Source organism: Acinonyx jubatus, chromosome B4, assembly GCF_027475565.1.
Source record: "Acinonyx jubatus isolate Ajub_Pintada_27869175 chromosome B4, VMU_Ajub_asm_v1.0, whole genome shotgun sequence".
Classification (NCBI taxonomy): Eukaryota; Metazoa; Chordata; class Mammalia; order Carnivora; family Felidae; genus Acinonyx; species Acinonyx jubatus.
This window is the reverse complement of record NC_069387.1, coordinates 58,376,483-58,400,195: the sequence shown is the minus strand read 5'-3', so window position 1 is coordinate 58,400,195 and position 23,713 is coordinate 58,376,483. Positions and strand designations below refer to the sequence as shown.

Below are 23,713 nucleotides of genomic sequence, written 5' to 3'. Positions count from 1 at the left end.
TAACATTGCCTTCTCCCTCATGCCTAGGGTCATGGCGCCTCCTGTTCATCCATACTTTTCATTCTCATGGCCATCACCCTGTTGAGGCTCATCACACATTATGCCTCCTATCTGGTCTTTCTACCTCCAGGCATTCTCTTCTCTTCAATTCACCTACTGTATCACCACTAGACTGCTTACCAGAAATCACTGCTTTGGGTATTTTTTCCCCTACCCCAATGCATGATTTTCATGATACTCCATTGCCTGCCAAATAAAACCCAAACTCACAGAGAGCCCCCAGTTTCTCTCCCCAGAATTATCTTCCACTCCTCTACATACTGGTTTATTTGATCTTCTATCTTCATCATATAGGTGAATGTTTTTCTACCTCTTGGGCTCTGTGGCCATACCATGTGAATGCCTCTCTGCTACTGTTTTAATCCATCGAATATTCAAGGCAAACTCAGAGGCTACAGTCATTAGAGGGACTCCCCTCTCATTACCCTAGTATTAAGTGTTCTTTGTATCACTTCTGTGGCTTTAAACACATGTGAATTTACCTTATTATTTAAGTAAATATTCTATCTCATACTGTTTCATCAGCTAGTTGATAAACAACCTTGCCCCAATTTAAAGTTCTCCAGTGGCTCCTCTTGGCTTTCAGATAAAGTTGAAGCCCTTTATCTGGGTGTGTGAGTCTCTCCATAATAAACAGGCCCCTTCCTGTTTTTCTTCTCACACTTGTCTACATGCACCAAAGGCCCGGTCATTACAATACACCTGCGGTTCCAAAAGCACCTCATATGCGTTCATGCCTGTTGACCTTTGCTTATCCCACTTTCTCTGCCTGGAATGTCTTACTTTGCTGATATTACTAACCAGGCAATATCTCTTTCAATATTCAACTCAGGCGCCACCTCCTGCAAGATGCTGTCCCCAGTGCCCCCCATCCTGTGAGATGCATACCACCCTGCCTGCACATTGCATTGTCTTTGTTCACCTGCTGACCCATCTTTCCTAGGAAGCCACAAATCTCCTAGGGACCCCCACACTCTGCTCTCCCCACCTGTATACCCAGCACCTAGCACAGGGTCTGTTGAGGTAGTGAGATGAGGCAGGTTTGGCATAGAGAAGGCAAGGTGGTTATGTAGGTAGGTCTCCACAAGGTGGCATTTACTTAGGTGAATTTACTATGACTCAGGGCCTGGCTTTCAGCCTGAAGGCCTGGGAACTTGGCTTAACATATTGTGAATAAATCCATCTCACAAAGATAGAGCCTTATTAAAACCAAGCTCTTGGAGGCTGCTATATAAAACTAACATGCCTCTGCACCGGATATTATGGAGTGAATATCAATTGTTGTCATTGAGCTGACCTGGGCATTCTCCCCCTGTTTATATGCCACACAGAAGGTCAGTACTCTCATTATATATATTTGCAGCCAATGAATTTTATTTCACAATGGCTAATCATGTGAATTGTGTGTGTATTTTACTAGCTCACCTGTGACAGAATGAACAACCTCATTCTTAAATTCTTGGGGAGAGATGGGAGGACTTTCATGTGGCTTCTATGTACTGACCAATCTGGCACATATTAAGTCATTAGTAAGCACTTATGTGACATGACCAGGTAGTTTCTGATTAAATATATGAACCCAGATCCCTCCACTAAATATAAGGTTGCTTTGATTGAAAGTCTAACCATAGCAAAGTAGCATATAGACCTATTCCATATGACCTCATTACTGGAAAACCATATTTCTCTTTTTAAAATTCCTTTAATTCCCTTATACATTTCTATTTTTTTCTCATGTTTATTTATTTATTTTGAGAAAGAGTGGAGAGAGAGAGCAGGGGATTGGCAGAAAGAGAGGGAGAGAGAGAATCCCAAGCAGGTTCCATGCTGTGAGCACAGAGCCTGATACTCATTCTCACAAACCATGAGATCCTGATCCAAGCTGGAATCCAGATTTGGACACTTAGGTGAAGGGGCCACCCAGGTGCCCCCTCTCATGCATTTCTAACCAGTTTTCTTTATGGTCTTCCTAGCCATCACATTAGAACCCACCTTCAGGTGTCAGAGACCTAACTAGCATGTTGCACACTGAGATTTCTCTGTCTGATTTGTCTCTTCCTCTGCGCTGCTGCCCCTGCGAGCCTCACCTCTTCCCCATTTCTCCTTCCTCCAAAAGCAGTTTTATTTCTTCTACTTTCTCAATCAGAATGTACCTCAAGGCTCACCTCTAAGGCAAGTGGTCTGGCTCAGAATCTGCTGCTAGCTTTGAAGCTGAGCTTGATACTTGCCCATCTCTGACTTCAGCTTTCCTCTCGAGGTATATGTTTATGTTTTTAAAAGAAACAGCTCTGAGGAAGGTGAAAATATTGGGACCCCCTATCCATGTGAAGTTAAAGTCAGTTCACAAGAGGAAGATCAGGCTTTTTGTAACAAAGTACCAAACAGGCTGTTGGTTGGATCATGTAGACAAAATTAGACTTTCTTTCTTTTTTTTTCCTCTGGTTGTTTCCATACTCCTGCTTTGACATACACACTGTGGCCACACAATTCCAAAAGTCAATGCCTTTATGGTTCTTTAACCTTGTAACAAGAAAAATACGTTTCTGCTCACTTACCAATTTTAGAAAATCCTGATTCTAATATCCAATTTAGTATGAACTTTTCACTATTTTAAATGCCTGGGAAATAATTACCAAGTCTGGTAACTTTACCTTTAAACAAAATAAGACCAGGAATTTTTCTGTCACATTATATCTTTTCTGTCTCCCCATCTCTTCCTAAATATTTTCACATAAGTACATTCCCACGTAATAAATTGTTCACATAAATACATTGTGATTCTTGTCCATAGCTCAATGCTCAACATTAAAAGAGCTTAGGGGCACCTGGGTAGCTCAGTCAGTTAAGCATCCAACTCTTGGTTTTGGCTCAGGTTGTGAGATCGAGCCCTGTGTCAGCCTCCACACTGAGCATGGAGCCTGCTTAAGATTCTGTCTCCCCTTCTCTCCCTCCCCCTCCTCCACTCGTGTGTGTGTACGTGTGTGTGTGCACTATCTCTCTCTCTCTAAAATAAAAACATATATAAATAAAATAGCTTAGATGCTTAGCTAAAATAATGAAATAATATCTGCCCTAATTTTTAAGCACCTACTAGGTGTATGCTAATCTCTGTGCAGTGTTTTACATATCCTAAATATAAGGTTCTGAAGGGTTTCACCCTTAATCAGACCTCCCCATTTTATAGATGAGGATATTGAGGTCAAGTGACTGCTCAAGTCTCAGGACTGGGACAGAGTAGAATTTGAAGCCACGCCCATGTAACTGCCTTCACATGTCCCTTCACCTGCAATATCTTTGCCTCCTGGGTGAGCTGTTTTCCTGAGCTCTTACCACAGCCTCCCCACACGACACAGTGCACAAGGCATACCAGCTTTCTTATATTTTGTACTTTTCATCCTGTGATTTTTCACCGATGGAAGAAGACAAATATTTCAGAATCCCATTGCGTGACCTTCTCAGTCTGTGTCAGTCACGTGCTGCAACATTTAATGCATGTTGTGTGATCTCAAAAAATTGTGTCGTGGCACAAGTATAATGAAATTGAGATTCGGAAGTAGACAATAGCATATTTAAAAACATGAGCTTGCTGTGGTGTTTAATTTGTGTGTTTTCATAGCAGATGAAGAGTATGAAGATGGAATTGAAAGGACGTGTGACACGCTCCTTATGTGCATTGTCACTGTCCTGAACCAGGGCCTCAGGAATGGCGGCGGCGTGGGAGATGTTCTGAGAAGGCCATCGAAAGATGTAAGCTGGAGACGAAAACATTTTTTCAAGGAGAATATAATCATTTTTTATAATTTATTTATTTATTTTGAGAGAGAGAGACAGCACACGAGCACGAGCAGGGGAGGAGCAGAGAGAGGGAGAAAGAATCCCAAGCAGACTCCACACTGTCGGCGCTGAGCCCCACGGGGGGCTCCAGCTCAGGAACTGTGAGATCATGACCTGAGCTGAAACCGGGAGTTGGACACTTAACCAATTGAGCCACCCAGGCACCCCTGAACATAATCATTTTTTTAAAACCTTCTTAATAGCATTTACAGTATTGTTTTTGTTTTCAGGATACCATATCATGTTGTTTGTTTTCAAAATATAATGGTGGCCATTAAAACCAATTCATTGTATGCTAGAATTACACAGAAATAGCTAATGTACTAAAAAAAAATCTATGTATGTCATGAAAAGTTTCCAAATTTGAACTGTGTATTGTATTACAGCAATGAGATCATGCCTACAAACTTCATACAGGAGTTAGTTGTTACGTAAATAACAGAAACTATGCTGCTCCTTGTCTATCAGTCTTCTCAGGCATGAAGATTTTACTCTTTGTCTCTGAATAGTAATGGCCACCATTATTTATCCATGATGAATATAAAATTTGAACAAATTCTAACATGATTTCGTATATTAAAATGGCAAGGCTGAAAATTTTCTCATTAGCTACAAAACTCTCAAGCACCAGGCTGGAGACATAAAAAAAAAAATCTCAGTTCTCCAACAGGCCAGCTGTAGCATATTGTCAGTTCATCTAATGGTGCCTCATCTATGAAACAGCTGGATTAGAATCTCTAATGTGTGTTTTCATACTGTCCATCAAAGAGAAGTAACCTGGAGCAGTGTGTCCTTGACCCTATAAGGCCAAGAACAAAATCTACTCTAGAAACTGACAAGTCCTTCTCAGCTCCCTAATCACTGACTTTTGGAATGGCTACTTGTCTGCTTTTCATGTAGCTTCTGGGATAGGGTCCCAATGTACCAAAATGCAGTTAGCAGAATCATACAGGGAAGTGGTTTTTAAGAAAAGGTACGTATCTGATTGTTGGGAGGGGTAGAAGTCCTAGAGAATACAAGGGCTTCTGGGAAACAGATGTGATGTTTATTTCACGACACTTAAGGAAAAGAATATGAAGCTGGAAAGTGTGTGTCATTTTTTTTCCAACTTGGAGTACCATTTGTATTTATTCAGGAAACATTAATTGAATATATTCCCCATGTTAGACAATATGCCAAATCAACTTACCTTGAAAATTTGTATATATATTGATATACTTTTAAAATATCCTATTTCAGGAGCCCTTGTTTGCTGCCCGAGTGGTATATGACCTTCTTTTTTATTTCATTGTTATCATCATCGTTCTTAACTTGATTTTTGGTGTTATCATTGATACTTTTGCTGATCTCAGAAGTGAAAAACAGAAAAAGGAAGAAATTCTAAAGACAACATGTTTCATCTGTGGTAAGTGTTCTCGGAATACTAAAATAATAGATGAAGAAACTGTCCAGGAGGAAGGAGGGGCTAGAGTGATTTTTATTTGTCATGCTTTGGGAAAAATAATTTCAAAATGAAAGCTGGACAAAAACTATGTAACCGAGGATTGGACTAGGGTTCTCTGCTTCCAGAAATAGATAGATGAATTATATCTCAAAGCTATCTTGTCATTATTTCTGCAATTTGTATGATTCTCTGACTGTAGAATGTGTTGCAAAAGGTTACACCAACTGGCAAACAGATTTTTAATCACAATAACATATTGATTAAATGACAGAATGATTTTTATTTTATTTTGTTAGATTGTGAATCCACAGATGATTTTTCTAGCAGCTTGAACTTCTATTCACTGACTGTAACTTCTCTCAGTTTTTCATCTGTCTCTCTCTCTCTCTCTCTCTCTCTCTCTCTCTCTCACACACACACACACACACACACACACACACACCACACTTCACACCTCATACTCTCCTCTCCTTCTCCCACTGTTAGCTTTCTCAGACTCATCCAACTTTCTCCTTGCCTCATCATTCCTTTTGGCTCTACCCTATTCTCAATATACCACAGCCCTTTCTGGCTTTGGTTGTCTCCGTAGCTGGCCTAGCACCCTGGAATCCTTCCCCCTCCTTGAATAATCACCAAGTCCAGGTTACCTTCACCATCTTTTTTACCATGCTGAGCTGAAGAATCTTTTGCTTAAAGTCACAAAACAAGAGTGAAGGCTTCACTACAACATTATCCTCTATAACTCCAATTGGGCCTTCAATAAATCCCATTTCCTCCTTGGTTCACCTTTTGTCAACTATCTCATTCTCCTCAGTGGATCTTCCAAACCTTTCCAACATTCCTCTAACACTTGGAGGTGTACCAAATAATGAACTGTAACAATGAACTGTCTTCCAAGGAAACAAACATGAATTGGACATGCCCGTCTTCAGGGTATTCACAGTCTATTGTGGAGTACAAACACAATAAGTATCATGGCTATTTAACATTTAAGCAAAAATGAACTATTGGGACCTCATGAAGATAAAAAGCTTCTGCACTGCAAAGGAAACAATCAACAAAACTAAAAGGCAACCAACGGAATGGGAAAAGATATTTGCAAATGACATATCGGACAAAGGGCTAGTATCCAAAATCTATAAAGAGCTCACCAAACTCCACACCCGAAAAACAAATAACCCAGTGAAGAAATGGGCAGAAAACATGAATAGACACTTCTCTAAAGAAGACATCCGGATGGCCAACAGGCACATGAAAAGATGCTCAACGTCGCTCCTCATCAGGGAAATACAAATCAAAACCACACTCAGATATCACCTCACGCCAGTCAGAGTGGCTAAAATGAATAAAACAGGAGACTATAGATGCTGGAGAGGATGTGGAGAAGCGGGAACCCTCCTGCACTGTTGGTGGGAATGCAAACTGGTGCAGCCGCTCTGGAAAACAGTGTGGAGGTTCCTCAAAAAATTAAAAATAGACCTACCCTATCACCCAGCAGTAGCACTGCTAGGAATTTACCCAAGGGATGCAGGAGTATTGATGCATAGGGGCACTTGTACCCCAATGTTTATAGCAGCACTCTCAACAATAGCCAAATTATGGAAAGAGCCTAAATGCCCATCAACTGATGAATGGATAAAGAAATTGTGGTTTATATACACAATGGAGTACTACGTGGCAATGAGAAAGAATGAAATATGGCCTTTTGTAGCAACATGATGGAACTGGACAGTGTTGTGCTAAGTGAAATAAGTCATACAGAGAAGGACAGACTCCATATGTTTTCACTCCTATGTGGATCCTGAGAAACTTAACAGAAGACCATGGGGGAGGGGAAGAAAAAAAAATGGTTAGAGAGGGAGGGAGCCAAAACATAAGAGACTCCTAAAAACTGAGAACAAACTGAGGGTTGATGGGAGGTGGGAGGGAAGGGTGGGTGGGTAATGAGTATTGAGGGCACCTGTTGGGATGAGCACTGGGTGTTGTATGGAAGCCAATTTGACAATAAATTTCATAATAAAAAAATTTTAAAAAAACACTTTCAGAGACATAATAGAGAAGCTCACAGGTTGTTATACCCCTTCAGGTTGTGGTAAGGGACAGTCAAGAAAGAGTCAGGAAAGGCTTCAAGGAGAAATGGTCACTGAGCTGATGGTAAAAAATGGAGGGTAATTAGTTGTATTAAAATGGGTAGAAGTAGAGTGACCAGCATAAGAACAGGCATGGAGGATAAGAACAGCACAATGAAAGTCTTCAGTTACTCTAAGGAGCTCAGTGTTTCTGGAGCATGAATTTTGGAGCAGGGCATGTCCAAGGAAGAGATTCGCCAGATCATATGTGGCCTTTTATGTTTAAAAAAAAAACTTAGACTTTATCCTGTAGACTTATAGAGGATGCTGAATCATTAAAGAATTTAAGTAGAGGAATACAGGGTCTAATTTTTGTTTTAGAGCAATAGGGCAGCTATGAGAGGTTGTTTGTTAGGATGTAGTCCACGTGAAAAGTAATGAAACTGTGATGTAGGAGATTTAGGGTGGCAGTATTAAAGGTAGAGGACTGGGTCATGAAATATTTAGGGACAGAATTTTTAAATCTCAGTGGTTAGAAATGGATATGAAAGATAGTTGGGTGTCTGGGTGGATGGTAGTACCAACAGTTGAGTTTAAGAAGAAAAGAAGAAGAAGAATTTAGAGAGAGATATGCTGAGTTTGGCTTTAGAAATACTGAAATTGCAGCATACATTGAACACCCCAGTGGGACACACCCAGCACAGAGGTCAACATAGGTCTGAGCCTCAGAGAATGAGTCTGCACTAGAGACAGCAGTTGGGGAATCTTCAGTCTGTGTGTGGAGCAGAAGTGTGGAGAAAGGCTTCTGAGGGGGGAAGAGAAGAAGATGGGTTAGCGTGGGAAACATTAGCACTGAAGAGTTAAGAGAGAAAGAGGAACACACACACACACACACACACACGCTCACACGCACACACACAAATCTGTCCAGTCAGAATGGTGTGAGGAGAACCAGGAATGTGTGGCATGTGGACATGAGGGGAGGGTGCATCCTTGGGAAGACAGAGAGTGATTATCAACTATTTCAAAGCAGAGAAGGCCAGAGACATACTAACTGAAGTAGAGCCTTTGGTGACTCAAGATAAAGATGGAGAACTTTCCACAAGGATAAGTTGCACAATGCTGAAGGGAGACTTACTGGAAGGAAATGAGGCAGCAAAAAGAGTCTTGTCTTTCTAGATCTAAATTAGATGGAGAGAAGCAAGATTGGGATGGAGCCAAGGAAGATATTGTACAATAATTTGGGGGATTTAGGGAAGAGAAATGTTGTATGGAAGCATGAGTCCCACGGGGGAAAAGAAGATGCTGCCCTTGAAAATCTCTCTTTGTGTCACAGGATCTTGCTTCAACAGTGATTCATGTAAACCCTTTTCTTCATGATCATAATATCTATTATGTCAGTATTCAACTTTGGAAGAAAGGGTTCTTTGGAAGAATGTATCAGTAAGAATCGAGCCTCATTTGAGGATGTGATCCTATCTCCTGTATTCTAACAAGAAACATGAATAGCAAAACAGGTCCATCACTTAACCACTATTTCTGCTCCTCTAAACTTTCCCTTTGCTGTCAAAATTCTCTTTGGTTTTTCACAGTTATTAAAGAAACCTATAACCTATACACTCCTTAAAACACCACAATAACCCTCAACACAAAATTGAATGTTTTTCTCAACTCTCCCCATTAATTTCCTGCTGACCTTTTCTTCTGCCTTGGATTGTTCATTCTTTGGTTCCATCACAAGGCCCAATGTTTTTTTTCCAACCACTGGATAAGCAGTTCGGACTTTATCATTGACTTCTTGTCTCTTCTCTCTGCCCTCCTCTTTAATACCACCTTTATGCAGATTACTGCCAAATGTGCAACCACAGCTCCAACCTCTCTCCAGGCTTTTGTCCTTTGTTTTCAATTATTGACTGACATCTATGCAGGCATGACTTCCTGACAGCCAAATTTACCATGTCTAAAAACCAGTGCATCCCGACTTCCCATCGTCTTCCTCTGACCTACCAGTTTATCCTGACCTCCACATTGCAGCTGATGATATCCCATGGTGCCTTCAGTTATCTGGGCTGGGAGCTTCTCCATCGTTTTTAACATCTCCTTTTTCCCATTCTAGGTGCACTAGTTACCATGTGCTAAAGAATCTGCTCTTCCAGTCTCAGTCTCTTTCTTCTACACATTCCACAGCCACACCTTGATTTTGCAGGCTCACCTTGGCTCACATCCCAAAATATCCTGCTCAGTGCTGCCAGATTAATTTTTCCAGTGTGAATTCATCATTTTCTTACTCAAAAGGCTATCAATAGCATGGCACAGTCTGTAACTCTAATATTCCAAATTTTCTGGCCTGTGAGGTGCTCCACAATCAGCCTCCTTCTTTTTTTGCCCACCTTTTCACTCAATGTTCTCCTGTTTGTAGCTCAACTTCCAGCCTAACTGCATTACTCATCTTTAATGCAGAGACTCTCAGTTATAGTATTTCCATTTGGAATGCCCAAACTCCTTAGCTATTGAACTCCAACCCTCTGTCTAAGACCAGCTCTAATGCCATTATTCCGTGAATCCTTCTCTGGTTTCACTAACCAGCAGCAAGTCCTCGCATCACACTTTGCTCCATGGTACTCTATGTATTTTGTCTCTTGTCATATCTCTCTTGGATGCTATGCACTGTCATATCATAGAAAGGGCATGGACTTTATAGTTAAGTAGGCACACTGGTTCCACATCTTGGATATGTGATCTTGGCCAAGCTTCCTTTCACCTTGAACTATTGTTCCCTCATCTGGAAAGTGGGGAATATAATGCCATCTTGTGGGGTTTGGGGAGTATAATTGAGACCACATATATCAAAATTCCTAGCTCAATGCTTAACTGAGTAAGCCTTCAATGCACATTAATTTCCCTTCTTTAAGAGATCCAGATTCATGCCTTATTTATTTTTATGCTTCCGTAGTATGTATTGGGGACCATTCACAAATATTTGCTGAATGACTATTCAATAAGTCAGCCCAAATTAATATTATCTCTATTTTTTAAAAACTTTTCTTTATGTTTATTTTTGAGAGAGAGGAAGAGACAGAGAGCAAGCAAGGAAAGGGCAGAGAGAGAGGGAGACACAGAATCTGAAGCAGGCTTGAGGCTCTGAGCTGTCAGCACAGAGCCTGATGTAGGACTCAAACTCACGAACTATGAGACCATGACCTGAGCCAAAGTCGGATGCTTAACCAACTGAGCCACCCAGGCACCCCACATTATCTCTATATTTATGTGACTTACAACCTACAAAAGGAAGATAAAGTGGGTAAATACTAAACTGACATATACTGCAGACAAAAAACCTGGGTGCAACAATTCCAAGTTATTACATTTTGTCACATTCAGGGTATTGTTTCTGTGGCATCTGCATTCCCACGGAGATATTGGGTCATCTATCAGGAGGCATAAGGAGATATTAGATCAACATGGTCTATTTTCCAGAAGCTTCACATTTATTCTAAAATTTGAGAGGCCATTTAAGTACTTTAATCTAAGAATAAATGTAAAGAGTATTTTTTTTAATGTTTATTTATTTTTGAGAGAGAGAGGCAGAGAGAGAAAGGGACAGCATGAGCAGGGGAGGGACAGAGACAGATGGAGACACAGAATCCGAAGCCGGCTCCAAGCTCTGTGCTGGCAGCACGGAGCCCGACGCAGGACTTGAACTCACGAGCTGTGAAATCATGACATGAGCTGAAGTTGGACACTCAACCAACTGAGCCACCAAGGCACCCCAAGAGTATTTTCTATATTAGAACAAATAGAATGCTACAAAGTAAAACAAATTTAATGTGAACATTTAAAATCATGTAGAATTAAAGAAAAATTCGCAAAGTAATCTCAGGCACTTTCAGCTATTAATCCCTGTGACCTCAGTAGCATAAAGACTCTCTGCTCTCTGCCCTCAAAGAAACTTTAGCAGAAATGTGTGAAAAGCATTATGATACTGTATATCTAGATATGCATCTGTTCCTGGAATTGCTTACCGTATGTAAGATCTAACACGTACCGTATACATTATAAGAACTTAGTTACAAGAATGATTTAAACAGTTGGGATATTTGGGGTTGTACCAGTAGGCTATGATATAGTTATTACTTGGTAAATGATTCTTAGAAGAGTTGGGTGTTAAACTGTGATCCAAAGAGGGATATAGTATCGAACAACAGAGGAGAAAATCTCCACAGTAGGAGAGAATCAGCTCCAGGACAACACGTACCAAGTGACACCCAAGTAGCAATAGAGGAGGAAGTAGGTTCTGCGACAGGCGAAGAGAGCAGATGGGACATTCCTAGCCTTGAAGGCAATGACCAGATGTGTGAGCATTATGACTCAGAAAACAATTGCTAGTGATCCAGAAGGCGGTCATGATAGGGTGATGATGAGCAGATGCCAGAGCTGGGGCAGTAAGCACAGGAACAAATTGGCACTGATATCCATATTAGTTATTAATTTTGAATTACCAGTGGCTGAAAATCCAGTGAGAGGGAGATGTTGACAGAGCAGATGTGACAAAATAACAGAATGGAGAAAGGATTGATGGGAATCTGGTGCCTAGAATTAAAGATCTTTCTAGGTGATTTCATAGGAGATAAAGGCTGCACTGTCAGAGAGGGGCAATGTGTTCTTCTCTCAGTATATTGGTTCTTTATTTGTACTTACACACTAAGGTCATTTATGCATTTATTTGTTCAGTGATTACTTATTGAGTGTCTACTATGTGCCACGATATTGCAGTGAGCACAACTGGACAAAATGTACTGCCATCATGGAGCTTATTTTCCAGCATACATAGAATGCATGATGCCAAGGGCTATGCAGAAAAATAAAGCTGAGAAGAGGAATAGACAGGCACACCTGGGTGGTGGGTGGGTATGTGCCCTCACCTTAGTCATCTTGTGTGGGAAATACGACATAGGTATTCTGAAACGTTTGTGTTGAGCACACAAAGTACCTCTTATCCTTCCTTTCTTTTTGCCTTGCTCATCTCTTCCAATACCGTGGCTTTCATTGTTAATTTTATGTCATTTATCCTTGAATTAGTATATTTACACCTTGACGTCTCTGTTCAGAGTTTCTAGCTTCAGACCTAGCAGCCCAACACCGGTTGTTCGACAGGCATCGTAAACTCAACATACCCCAAAGCAAACATATTTTCCCCTAGTCTTTTCTTTCTCTTTTTTTTCCTCTTGCTGTGGTGATATTACCATATATTCAGTCATTCAGGTCAGACTTTAGGGTCATGCTTGATGCTTCTAAATCTATACCTCTAATTGGACATCAAGCCCTCTTAAATTTTCATTCCAAAACTTCTCTTTACTCTCTCTGTCTTATTCATTTTTCAGTTACTCTGTTAATGTTAGTTGAATGCCTACTGTTTTCCAGATACTATGCCTGGTGCTGATAAAAATAAGTCAGACGGTACAGTGCTAGAGGCTAAGATAGAAATAGGCAAATTTTCATAACAATGTTATGGGCACAGGGAGGATACACTAGCTGGTTGTGCCTTGTGAGAGTCAGTGGTGGCAGTAGTTAAGCTGGGTCTTGAAGAAGGGTAGGAGGTAGGAAAGGGAGGAGATGGAGGCATAGAATTTTCAAAGGACTTGGTTTGTTTGGAGAATGGCGAGAAAGTCAGAGTCACTCTAAGAAATGTGCACAGGGTGGATTGTCACAGCATGAGTCCGAGGATGACTTCAAGTTCCCTGGTTGACAAAGACTTCATTAACAGAGGTGAAGAAGAAGAGCGTGACATGCCCATAAGCTACCCAGCACGATTTACCCAGTAGGCAGCTGGAAATAGAACCTCAAATTGGGAAGAAAGGTCAGCGCTGGGGATACCTCACCAGTATGATGCCGGTTGAAACCATGGGAATGGCCGATAAAGTTTAGCGAGCAAGAACCACTGAAGATGAAAGAGAAGCAGTTCCCCTCTTTTACACCCCTCACTGCCCTAGTCCCCTGGTCTCCCCACCCTCAGCCTCTTCTCTCAGTCTTCCCCTAAATCCTACCACACAAAGTTACCTGATGCGCAGCTCTGAACATGCTGGTCTCCACTCAGAGTCCTTCAGAATAAAGTGCAGTCTCCATTGCTTTGTGCTTAAAGCTCTTCACGCTTTGTGCCAAATGCACCATTTCATCTTCCTTTCCAAATGTTCCCTTCAGAGGAGTTGATGCTCCCCCAAACAGTGGATCCACTTTTACCTCTAGCTTTGCCCCACCATTTCCTCCGCCCAGGAGGCAAAAGAACATGGCTTTAGAGCCAGAAAGTTTTTATTTAAACACTGACCGACTTTTCCACTACCGAGAGGCATCAACTTGAGCAATTCACCAAATTCCTCTGAATCTGTTTCCTCACGTGCTAAAAGGTCAGATTGGATTACTGTAATTACCAGAGCATATTTACACATCTTTACGTTGTTGTCAGCACAAATAGGTGCTCAATAAAAATTAGGTGGCTTTTATTACCATTCATCTCTTTTCCACTTGCCATAATCCTGTTTCAAGGCTAGACATTTAAAGCTTTACACCTCTTTTAAACCTTTTAAAATGTATCTAGTCACAATTCGTTTTGTCCTCCTCTGTGCTTCCTTGGCAATTTATCACCACTTCAGGATATAACACAAGTTTTCTGTTTCCTCTACCATATTACAGATTAACTGATAGTAGACACATTATTTTTATAGCCCTATGTACCTTGCAACAGGAAGGTAATTGTTTGAACTGAATTCTGGGAACATCTACTTTAACATTCTGTCTCTCTCTCTCTGTACCTCTTTTGAGATACATGCCTCACAACTCACCCATTTAAAGTATACAAGTCTGTGGGTTTTAGTATATATATTCAGAGTCAGGCATCCATCATGACAATTAATTTTAGAACATTTTCATTGCTCTCAAAAGAAACTTCACACCCCTTAGCCCTCACCACCATCCCCCACCCCCAACCTTTCCTCCTCCTCAGTCCTCGGCAACCACTGATCTACTTTCTGTCTCTGAAGATTTGCCTATCCTGGACATTTTACATAAATGGAATCATATAATATGTGGCCTTCTGTGACCTGCTTCTTTTATTTAATATGATGTTTTCAAGATTCATGTTGTAACATGTATCACTACTTCATTCCTTTTTATTGCAGAAAATTCCATTGTACGATATGCCACATTTTATTTATCTTTTCATTAGTTGATGAATGTTTGGATTACTTCTACTTTTTAGCTATTATGAATAATGCTGCTGTGAACATTCATGTACTAGTTATTGTGTGGACATATGTTTTTATTTCTTCTGGTTAGGTGCTTCAAGTGGAATTTCTGGGTCATATAGTAACTCTATGTTTAACCTTTTGAGGAGTTGCCAAACTATATACTACTTGACAATGAAAAAGAATGAAATCTTGCCATTTGCAACAACGTGGATGGAACTGGAGGGTATTATGCTAAGTGAAATAAGTCAGAGAAAGACAGATATCATATGTTTGCACTCATGTGTGGAATTTGATAAACTTAACAGAAGACCACGGGGGGAAGGGAAAGAGAAAAATAGTTTCAAACAGAGAGGGAGGCAAACCATAAGAGACCCTTAAATACAGAGAACAAACTGAGGGTTGATGGGGGGTAGGAAGGGGAAAATGGGTGATGGGCACTGAAGAGGGCACTTGTTGGAATGAGCACTGAGTATTGTATGTAAGTGATGAATCATGAGAATCTACTCCCGAAGCCAAGAGCACACTGTATGCACTTATATTAGCTAACTTGACAATAAATTATATTTTAAAAATATATAAAAAATAAAGTGCTTTAGGAAATAAAAATTAAAATTGAAATTAAAATTAAAATTAAGTTGCATTATTTTAGATTCCCACCAGCAGGGTATGAGGGCTCCAGTTCATCCACATCATCCCCAAGATTTGTTATTAATCTGTTTTTGATTATAGTCACCCAAGTGGAATAACATTTTATTAGTGAAATATTTTTAATTCATTCAATAAATATTGTGTTCAGTGCTGACGATAAACCAGACACCAATCTAAGCTATTAGGACTGTTGGTGAAGAAAAAAAGATAAATATATCTGCTCATAGACACACAATAAATAATAAACATAATAAGTTCTTATCTGAGTTCCTGGATAAACTTGCATTCCTTTCTTTTGTGCTGATTAACAAGCAGGCTTTTTCTGGCACAATCATTTTTACCTCTTTATCTTAGACTTGTGGTCTGGTTTAATTTCACAACTTTGATATGGCTGTGTTCAGTCTGCTAGGAGGTGATAAGCACTCTAGGAAAAAGAGGATAAAAGAGAAAGAGTGATTGAGGGTGTTGGCAGAAGGGAAGGGACAGGTTGTAGGATTAAATAGGGCGATCAAGTTAAGCAACACGGAGAAGGTGAGATTTGAGCAAAAGGTGAGCAAGTTCATCAAAGAGACATCAGAGGAAAGAGCTCTGTGGGTAGAAGAAGCCACCAGTCCAGGAGCCCTGAAGCAGGAGTCTGCATGCAAGGAACAAGGAGGCCAGTGTGGCTGCATAAGAGTTAGCAAGGGAGAGGAGAGTAAGAGACAAGGTTAGAGAGGCTATAGGGCATAATCATTTCCAGTTTAGCAAGTAGATATTACATGGGATATACTAATACTCAACAATTGTTCATTATTTATATGAAATTAAAACTTGGCATCAACCCAGCATTCTGTATTTTATCTGGCAACCCTACTCATAGGCCATTGTAAGGCCTTTGACCTTTACTTTGAGTTGGAAAAGAACCACTGCAGGGCTTTGAACAGAAGAGAGACACATTCTACTTAGGTTTTTGAAGTATCGCTGTGGCTGCTGTGTTGGGAATAAGCCAACACAGAGAGTTAAAGTGAAAACGGGGAGGCCTGGGAGGCTAATGCAGCTGTCCCAGTGAGAGATGATGAAGGCTCAGATAAGAGAGGAGGCTGTGGAGGTGGGGAGGAGTGGCCAGATTCCAGATCTATGTTGAGGGTAGACCCAAAAGAATTTCAACATGAATTGGATATGGATGAGAGAAAGAGAGGATTCAAGGATGATTCCTCAGTTGGCTTGAACGATTGGAAGCCTGGAGTTGCCATGGAATGAAGAGGCAGACTGTGGGTGGAGTAGTTTTGGGGAAGAGTATGGATTTTATTTGGGTCATGCTGAGCTGATGATGGGTCAAATAAGATGAGGCGTCACCATTGGCCTCATCTAATTTTATGGTATTTTCCATTAAAGTGTCCAATAAGGTAATATAAAAGGTCACCCTTTCACTAGGGATAGATTTTTTTTTTTACTTATTGTATGTTATATCTTATTATTTAAAGAGTCTTCTTCATGCCTGAATGGCTTAAAAAAAAATGCTTACAAAAGAAGAGCCAGGATTGGAATCCAATTTCCTAGTTTCGTCTCCAGTATCTGAACTGCAAAACCAGACTAAATCCCAACATCCCATTTTATTTGGCGATCTGACTCATTTTTCCATAGATGTTTTTCTTCATCTCCATTCACTTTCTTTCATCTACTCTTCAGCCCTTGAAAGAAAAGATTCTTGCTATGCAGAAGCCTCCTCAGTGTCCTTCCAGCAGTTGAAAATCTGCCCTGGATATTGAACAGACCATCCCCTCCTCAAAATGCCAGGAACACAGTAGTCTAAAGGCTGGATAAGTCAGAGTCCTTATTGCACTCGGAGCAAAGATCACCGTGGATGTTGGCTTGCCCTTCACTGATTACAAGTGGTTTTCAAGATGACTCTCTCAGCTGACTTTCCCCTTTTTACCCAAGTTCCTGGATAAAATACCTTTTTTTCCTGTGCTGATTAGCAAGCATGCCTTTTATTGCACAATCATTTTTACTTCTTCTGCTTAGACTTGTGGTCCAGTTTCATTGGACAGTTTTGATATGACTATATTTTAAATTATCTTCCAATGTTACATCTATAACAGGACCGCACATTTCTAAGGACCCATTGGGCAGGGGGTGGAGGAGGCTGGAGAATGTGAGTTGAGAAGAAATCTATAAACTATGGCCTTTTTTTCTGGAGGTCTTGTGTACTGTGTTGTTTTTAATCATAACATTCTAAATTGGCACACTCACAGAAAGCATTTTTTCCACATAATTATTATGTTTTGTTTTTATGCTGGGAAGCGCATGCTGATTAAATGACAAATCACATACATTGTGTTTTCTGTGTCTTGCAGGACTTGAGAGGGACAAGTTTGATAACAAAACTGTTTCATTTGAGGAACACATCAAGTCAGAACACAACATGTGGCATTATTTGTACTTCCTAGTCCTGGTGAAGGTTAAAGACCCCACTGAATACACTGGGCCTGAAAGTTATGTGGCTCAAATGATTGTGGTGAGTGATCAGAGCATTTTAACCCATGACTATGTTGCATTTTGTATACTTTCCCCTTCTCTACCCTACCCTTCTCCCAAAATGGAAAAGTTCTCCCAATCATTTGGTTAACTACCAAATAGGACTGTCAATCACTGAAGAATCCTCAGGCTAGCTAACTCACTGGTTTCCAATGGACTTCTTGGTTATATAAACCAAATCTAAGTCTCCAGGGCACAGATGATATTTACTGAAGAATTCTCTCTGCAGTGAATAGTACCATCTCAGTCATGTCCGTCATCTCCTGACCTCATGTCTTTGCTAATGTCTCAATTCCCCAAATCTGGAACTTTCCCGTTGGCAAATATGAACAGAAGATTCACGCTTTAAGAAATTCTTTGAATTTCAGAAATCAAGAGTTTAAGAAATTTAACCGTGTTTGAGAAGAGTATGACATTTGATCTCAATGGGAGAACACTGTCTTCCTGTCTATACAATTTGGATTGTCAGTAACGATTGGTACTGATTCTGCCATACTAAGTTGCTTATAACTCCTCATTAAGATCAGTAACAGAGGCTGTTGTTGTCCATGGTTTGGAGTTCCTTCTGTTTCACAGAAGATTAAAACTAAGTGGTTTAAAAAGAAGCCTAAGTTACAACTTAAGGGTATCATGACACATGTTCAGTATTATTGCATCCAATATAAATTCATGTATTCTTATAATAAACATGGCCATATGTTGGATTTTTTTTCTCTAAAATATTCTTACAAGATAGTGTTCACTATTTGAGAATGAGGCTTTAGAAGAGTCATGACCCTCCTTGCTGCCCAGTCCCAAGGACAGCATTTAGGAAACACCAGTTCCAAAGCTTCAGAGAACCAAGTGACAGTGACTCTGTGTCCGTCCTTCTGGGAGCTGGTCATGCACATAGGAAGACATATACTGCAGTAGAGGGAGCAACCAAAGAGCATGTTTGGAGGGTAACATCCTAATAACTACAAGTAAATATTGCAGTAATTTGTCTTACCTGACAATATTTATGTGTCATAGCAGGGCTACATGTAAATTGAATTTTTATTGTTCAGCATTTTTCATGTTTTCTCCTTTTTGACTTACATCCTCCTATGAGTTGTTTCATGTGCATAGTAGTTTGCATCCTACTATGATGTCATTCTTTATGTGACAGTGGGAAGAACCTAATATTGTTTCTTTTTCTCCATGTTTCCTTTTCTGCACTCTCTCCCTTCTACATTAGGGGTAAAAAGCTAATCAGTTTGAAGATAGGCATTCATAATCATTATTTATACATTCTTGATCTTGAGATGCTCGAGACCATCAATGTGAAATATTTTGTGTCTGTTTACTGGAGAAAAGACATGTAGAGCATTAAGTTTATATATACATTTTTAATGTTCATTCATTTTTGAGAGACAGAGAGAGACAGAGCATGAGCAGGGAAGGGGCAGAGAGAGAGGGAGACACAGAATCTGAAGAAGGCTCCAGGCTCTGAGCTGTCAGCACAGAGCCCGACGTGGGGCTCAAACCCACGAACTGTGAGATCATGACTTGAGCTGAAGTCAGATGCTCAACTGACTGAGCCACCCGGGTGCCCCACATATAGAGCATTAAGTTTAAAATGCAACCTCACATGCTGTATGTTATCAAAATTTGAGTAAATATAATTAGTATATATTTACTGGGCATCCACTCTGTCCCTTGGACTAAAAGATTTTGGGGAATACACTGAAGAGTCTGACACATTCCTTCTCTGCCAAGGAATTTAGAGCTTAATAAGAGGGGGAAGAGAATAACAAACCAAAAGTAGAACAGGCCAAGTTCCTCAAGGGTGGAACAAATGAAAATCTGTAAAGGCTTAAAGATATAGAGTGATATCCAACTGGGAGGTGGTAGAAGGGAGAATTTGTGTGTGTGTGGGTGTGGGTGTGGGTGTGTTGGGGGGCAGTCCATCAGACAGAGTAGGATTTGTGCAGATTGGGAGTGTCTGATGGATTGAGTTCCTGTAAGAGGGAACATCTGGCACAAAGGCATACGGGTGGAATTTGGGGGACACCAGCCCAGTTTCAGTGGCACAGAGTCAACTTGTAATGAAGCTCTGAGAGATATTATAGGGAAAGTAGATTGGACTTTTGAGTAGTAAGTGTCCGTTTGGGCCATCATTTCATTAGGAATGAGAAGGCACTGGAGGGTTTCACTACAGGAATGATGTGGCCTAGAACAGTCGTCAGGCAGTGGTGCATAGGCTGGTTGGGAGAGGGGAAAGATTAAATCAGAGGTGCTATCTGGCAATTGATGAGATTAGGGTGGGGGCCAATATGAGCCCAAGACACCTGACATTGTGAGCCTGGTCACTGGGAGAAAGGTGGTGTATCAGTTTCAGAAGGTCTTGCGCAAGATCAGGAGCTGGTCAGAAAAGAACACTTTTGATTTTAAAATGATACTAGAAGCTAAGTCATAAATTAGGAGGGACAGGATAGTAACAACATGAGCCTTAGAGCCTGAAAGATCTGGGCTTGAGCCTTAGTTCTGTCACTTATTTGCTGTGTGGTCTGTGATATCTTGGGTAAATCTTTGAACCTACCATACAAGGCTTCTGTCTTCTCATCCAAAAGGGAGAAAATTGCTGTGACATCAGTGAGATGATATGTTAAACATGGCTAGCATACTGGAGGTACTCGGTAATTGACAGTCTTCACTGTGACTGTCCACATGGAGTAACAGTTGAAGCCATCAAATTAGAGAGAAATGAGAGAAGGGAGACTGTGTAGAGAGAAAGGCAGAGAAAGCCAGAGACAGGACATGCAAGATCCCCCATTCAGGAAGAAAGAAGAAAGACACATAAAATAAGTAGGAAGACAATAAAAAGGGCAAAAGGAGAACCAGGAAGCAGTGTATGTCAAAAGGCAAGAGACAAGCCTTGCAATGTCAATTTCAACAGCATCAGTTGCTGTAGAGAGGCCATAAAGAAGAGACAGGTCAGACAGAGCTTTGGGGTTTTGTAATAAGGAAATCACAGGTGGCTTTTACCATAAAACAGTGTTGACCTCTGTTAAGCCTTAACATTAAAATCAGCATTTGGCCAGGCACTTGTACCTGAATTTTTAAGTGCCCACACACTTACCCATGTTTCTGCCCATCCTATTCCATCGGCTCTCTCCAGAACCGTGATGGGAGGGAGGAGAGCTCATAAACTCATTCCAATCTGAACTGTCTCATTCTCATCCAAGCAGGGCACATCCAAGACAACAGGCACTGTTTCTGAATTTCAATGGCCAGGAGAAGGAAGAGTGAAATTATTAAGCTCAGTACTGATGGAAACAAAAAGTCATTTGCACCAAAGAGTGTTCACTTACTGGAATAGCCTTTCTGGAAAAGTTCAAAAAATCTGTAGCTAATGAACCCAATATAGAAAATCTGTGACTCTAAGCTGTGTGGAGATTATGGCCTTGAAATCCTGATCTACCGAGAGAGAGAGAGAAAGAGAGAGGAGAGAGAGAGATTTTAGAGCACACAGCAAGTTGAATCACATCTATAACTCAGTTCAAACTCTATATCCTTTCTGTCTCCAAGCCAGAGGTAACTACTTTTAATAGTTTGGTAGGAAACCTTCCAGACATTTTCCTACCACCTTTATTTTTGTCCTTAAAAATAGCTTCATTTACCGAGCTGATTTAAGTGCTTGTTTATCAGCAGAACTTTAAAGCTTTAAATTCTTCATAATTGATGTAGCTCTTACCCTCAAGTGTTTATGCAAAAGAAAATGAGGAAGTTCCTCATATTCACCAGACAACTCATATGAATTCTACCACACTGCTTAAGTACATCTGATTTGTACTCTGGGACCCTCAGGAAGTTCCTCCTTCCTTTTGGTGACATGAGGAAAGCAAGAATATAACAGAGGGCGGCAAAACACAAGAGACTTAAATACAGGGAACAAACTGAAGGTGGACGGGGGTGGGGGAAGAGGGAAAATGGGTGATGGGCATTGAGGAGGGCACTTGTTGGGATGAGCACTGGGTGTTGTATGGAAGCCAATTTGACAATTAATTATATTAAAAAAAGAACATAACATTTTGGGGGATATTTCTCCCTTCCATGTATAGTTTGTCACCTTTAGTGCTTCAACTTTATTACTATGTCAATAAGGAATATTTATATCAATATGCATTAAAACATATATTGTAAATACATTTATTTCTAGAGGTTAGAATCTAAATATACCTGTTCCTCTACATCCACCCAGTGATAGGCTCAAGACTCTGAAATATGAAAAGAAATTTAAACCTTCCTTGCCCTTGCCTTCAGATGCGACAATAAGTTGTTCGAGTCTCACCACTGTCTGAGTATCTGAGTGAACACAAAGCATCTTCTGAGACATAGTTAGGGGAGATGTGAGTTGATCAAGGTATCGGGGGAATATATTTTCTCTCAGCAAGCGAGCCCTCATTTTTGATAAGAGAATTGATATTTTGAGCTAGTATTTATGGGGAACAGAAAATGAGAAGGGAAAAGGAAGGACCATGCTGGAAAGTAAAAGTAATGAAAGGGAACCCAATAAACTGGAGGGAAGGGTATAAAAGGATAAATCCTCCAGCCTGTACTAGTAATGGCCTTTGAGCATCACTAAGCCCTTTTGCTTCTCCCATTACCCAGAGGATGATGACTGAGGAAGAACAAACAAAATAGAGATCATTAGAAAAAATGCCCAAGGCTTTTAGATGTTTCTCTAACATTTTGAGGACATTTTCAGATTTTCAGTGTTCATTTGCTGAGATATGACAGGGGCCTTTGGGGATATTTAGTACTTAATTTGGCAAATAGCGGGATCAAAACCGCAGGTGTCTGTGAGAGGGGTATTGTGCATGTTCAGAGAACTACTGCCTTGCCCGTGTGCTCTGCTGTACTGGGCTGCAACCAAGACCCTGGCTGGCCACCCCCCATGAGCATGGGTTTTTGAGATCACTTTCTCATTTTAGTACACGGCACTCTTACACTCTTCCACTGACTTGACTCTTAACTAAAAACTGTTTCCGGCTAGCATGGAGATGTCAGCTAGGACAATTGAACTCATGCTTTTGTTAACATAATAATTGCTTTGACACTAAAAACAGTTAAGTTTCTTGAAGGCCACAAGTGGGAATAGAGTAGCCCTTGGTTCTTTGTAATAGCAGGGCAGGTAATAATATCTGTAATATGCCTTAAAGTCAATTTCATGAACAGTGAGTGCTTCCTATATCCTAGCAGCGGTGTATGGGTTTGATACATAAGGATAAGTAAGAAATAGTCTCTTTCCCCCAGGAAGCTCAAAATGTTTAGGGAGTGAATAATAAAGTAACAAGTCAATTAACAAATGAATGGTTTCTTCTTAGCCCTCTGGTTGTGGTACATAATTTACAGAAAGATACACCAAAAGAGCTGCAAGGAGTTTGGAACGTGAATTTCTCATTAGTCAAATGTCATCTTTCCCCTCTTTTAAATCAGAAGACAAAGATGCAGCAGGAAGGCTTAGGCCACTGGAACCAAGTATGATGAATGATCCAAGTATGATTAGAAATCACGTGGCTGATGAGAGAGAAAAGATGATTTAGTCGCCTCTTGCAGTGTTTCTCAAACCCAGTTCCTCCCACACGGGCATGTGCTCAGAAGTGTGCCTGAGGCTGCTCTCCTGGCAGAGGGGGAGGCATGCACAGTGGAAGGTTTTGCAATGTAACTCATACTTAAGAATAAATTCTTCCAGGGGCACCTGGGTGGCTCAGTCAGTTAAGAATCTGACTTCAGTTTAGGTCATGACCTCACCGCTTGTGAGCTAGACCAGCGTCAGGCTCTGTGCTGACAGCTCGGAGCCTGAAGCCTGCTTCAGATTCTGTGTCTCTGTCTCTCTCTGCCCCTCCCCTCTCACACTGTCTCTCTCTCTCTCTCTC

The 23,713-nt window shown here is 40.7% G+C and overlaps 1 protein-coding gene across 6 annotated transcripts in view; it reads left to right on the top strand.

The window, feature by feature from the left end:
* Positions 1-23,713, top strand: part of ITPR2 (inositol 1,4,5-trisphosphate receptor type 2) — a 485,861-nt gene that overhangs the window by 419,931 nt on the left and 42,217 nt on the right. For 5 of the 6 annotated variants that reach the window (XM_053226056.1, XM_027035787.2, XM_053226057.1 and 2 more), the window contains 3 exons: positions 3,677-3,807; positions 5,134-5,299; positions 17,633-17,793. In XM_053226056.1, the coding sequence (XP_053082031.1) occupies positions 3,677-3,807; positions 5,134-5,299; positions 17,633-17,793 (458 nt within the window). The remainder of the gene's footprint in view (positions 1-3,676; positions 3,808-5,133; positions 5,300-17,632; positions 17,794-23,713) is intronic. The other variant, XM_027035788.2, reaches the window with a different exon arrangement.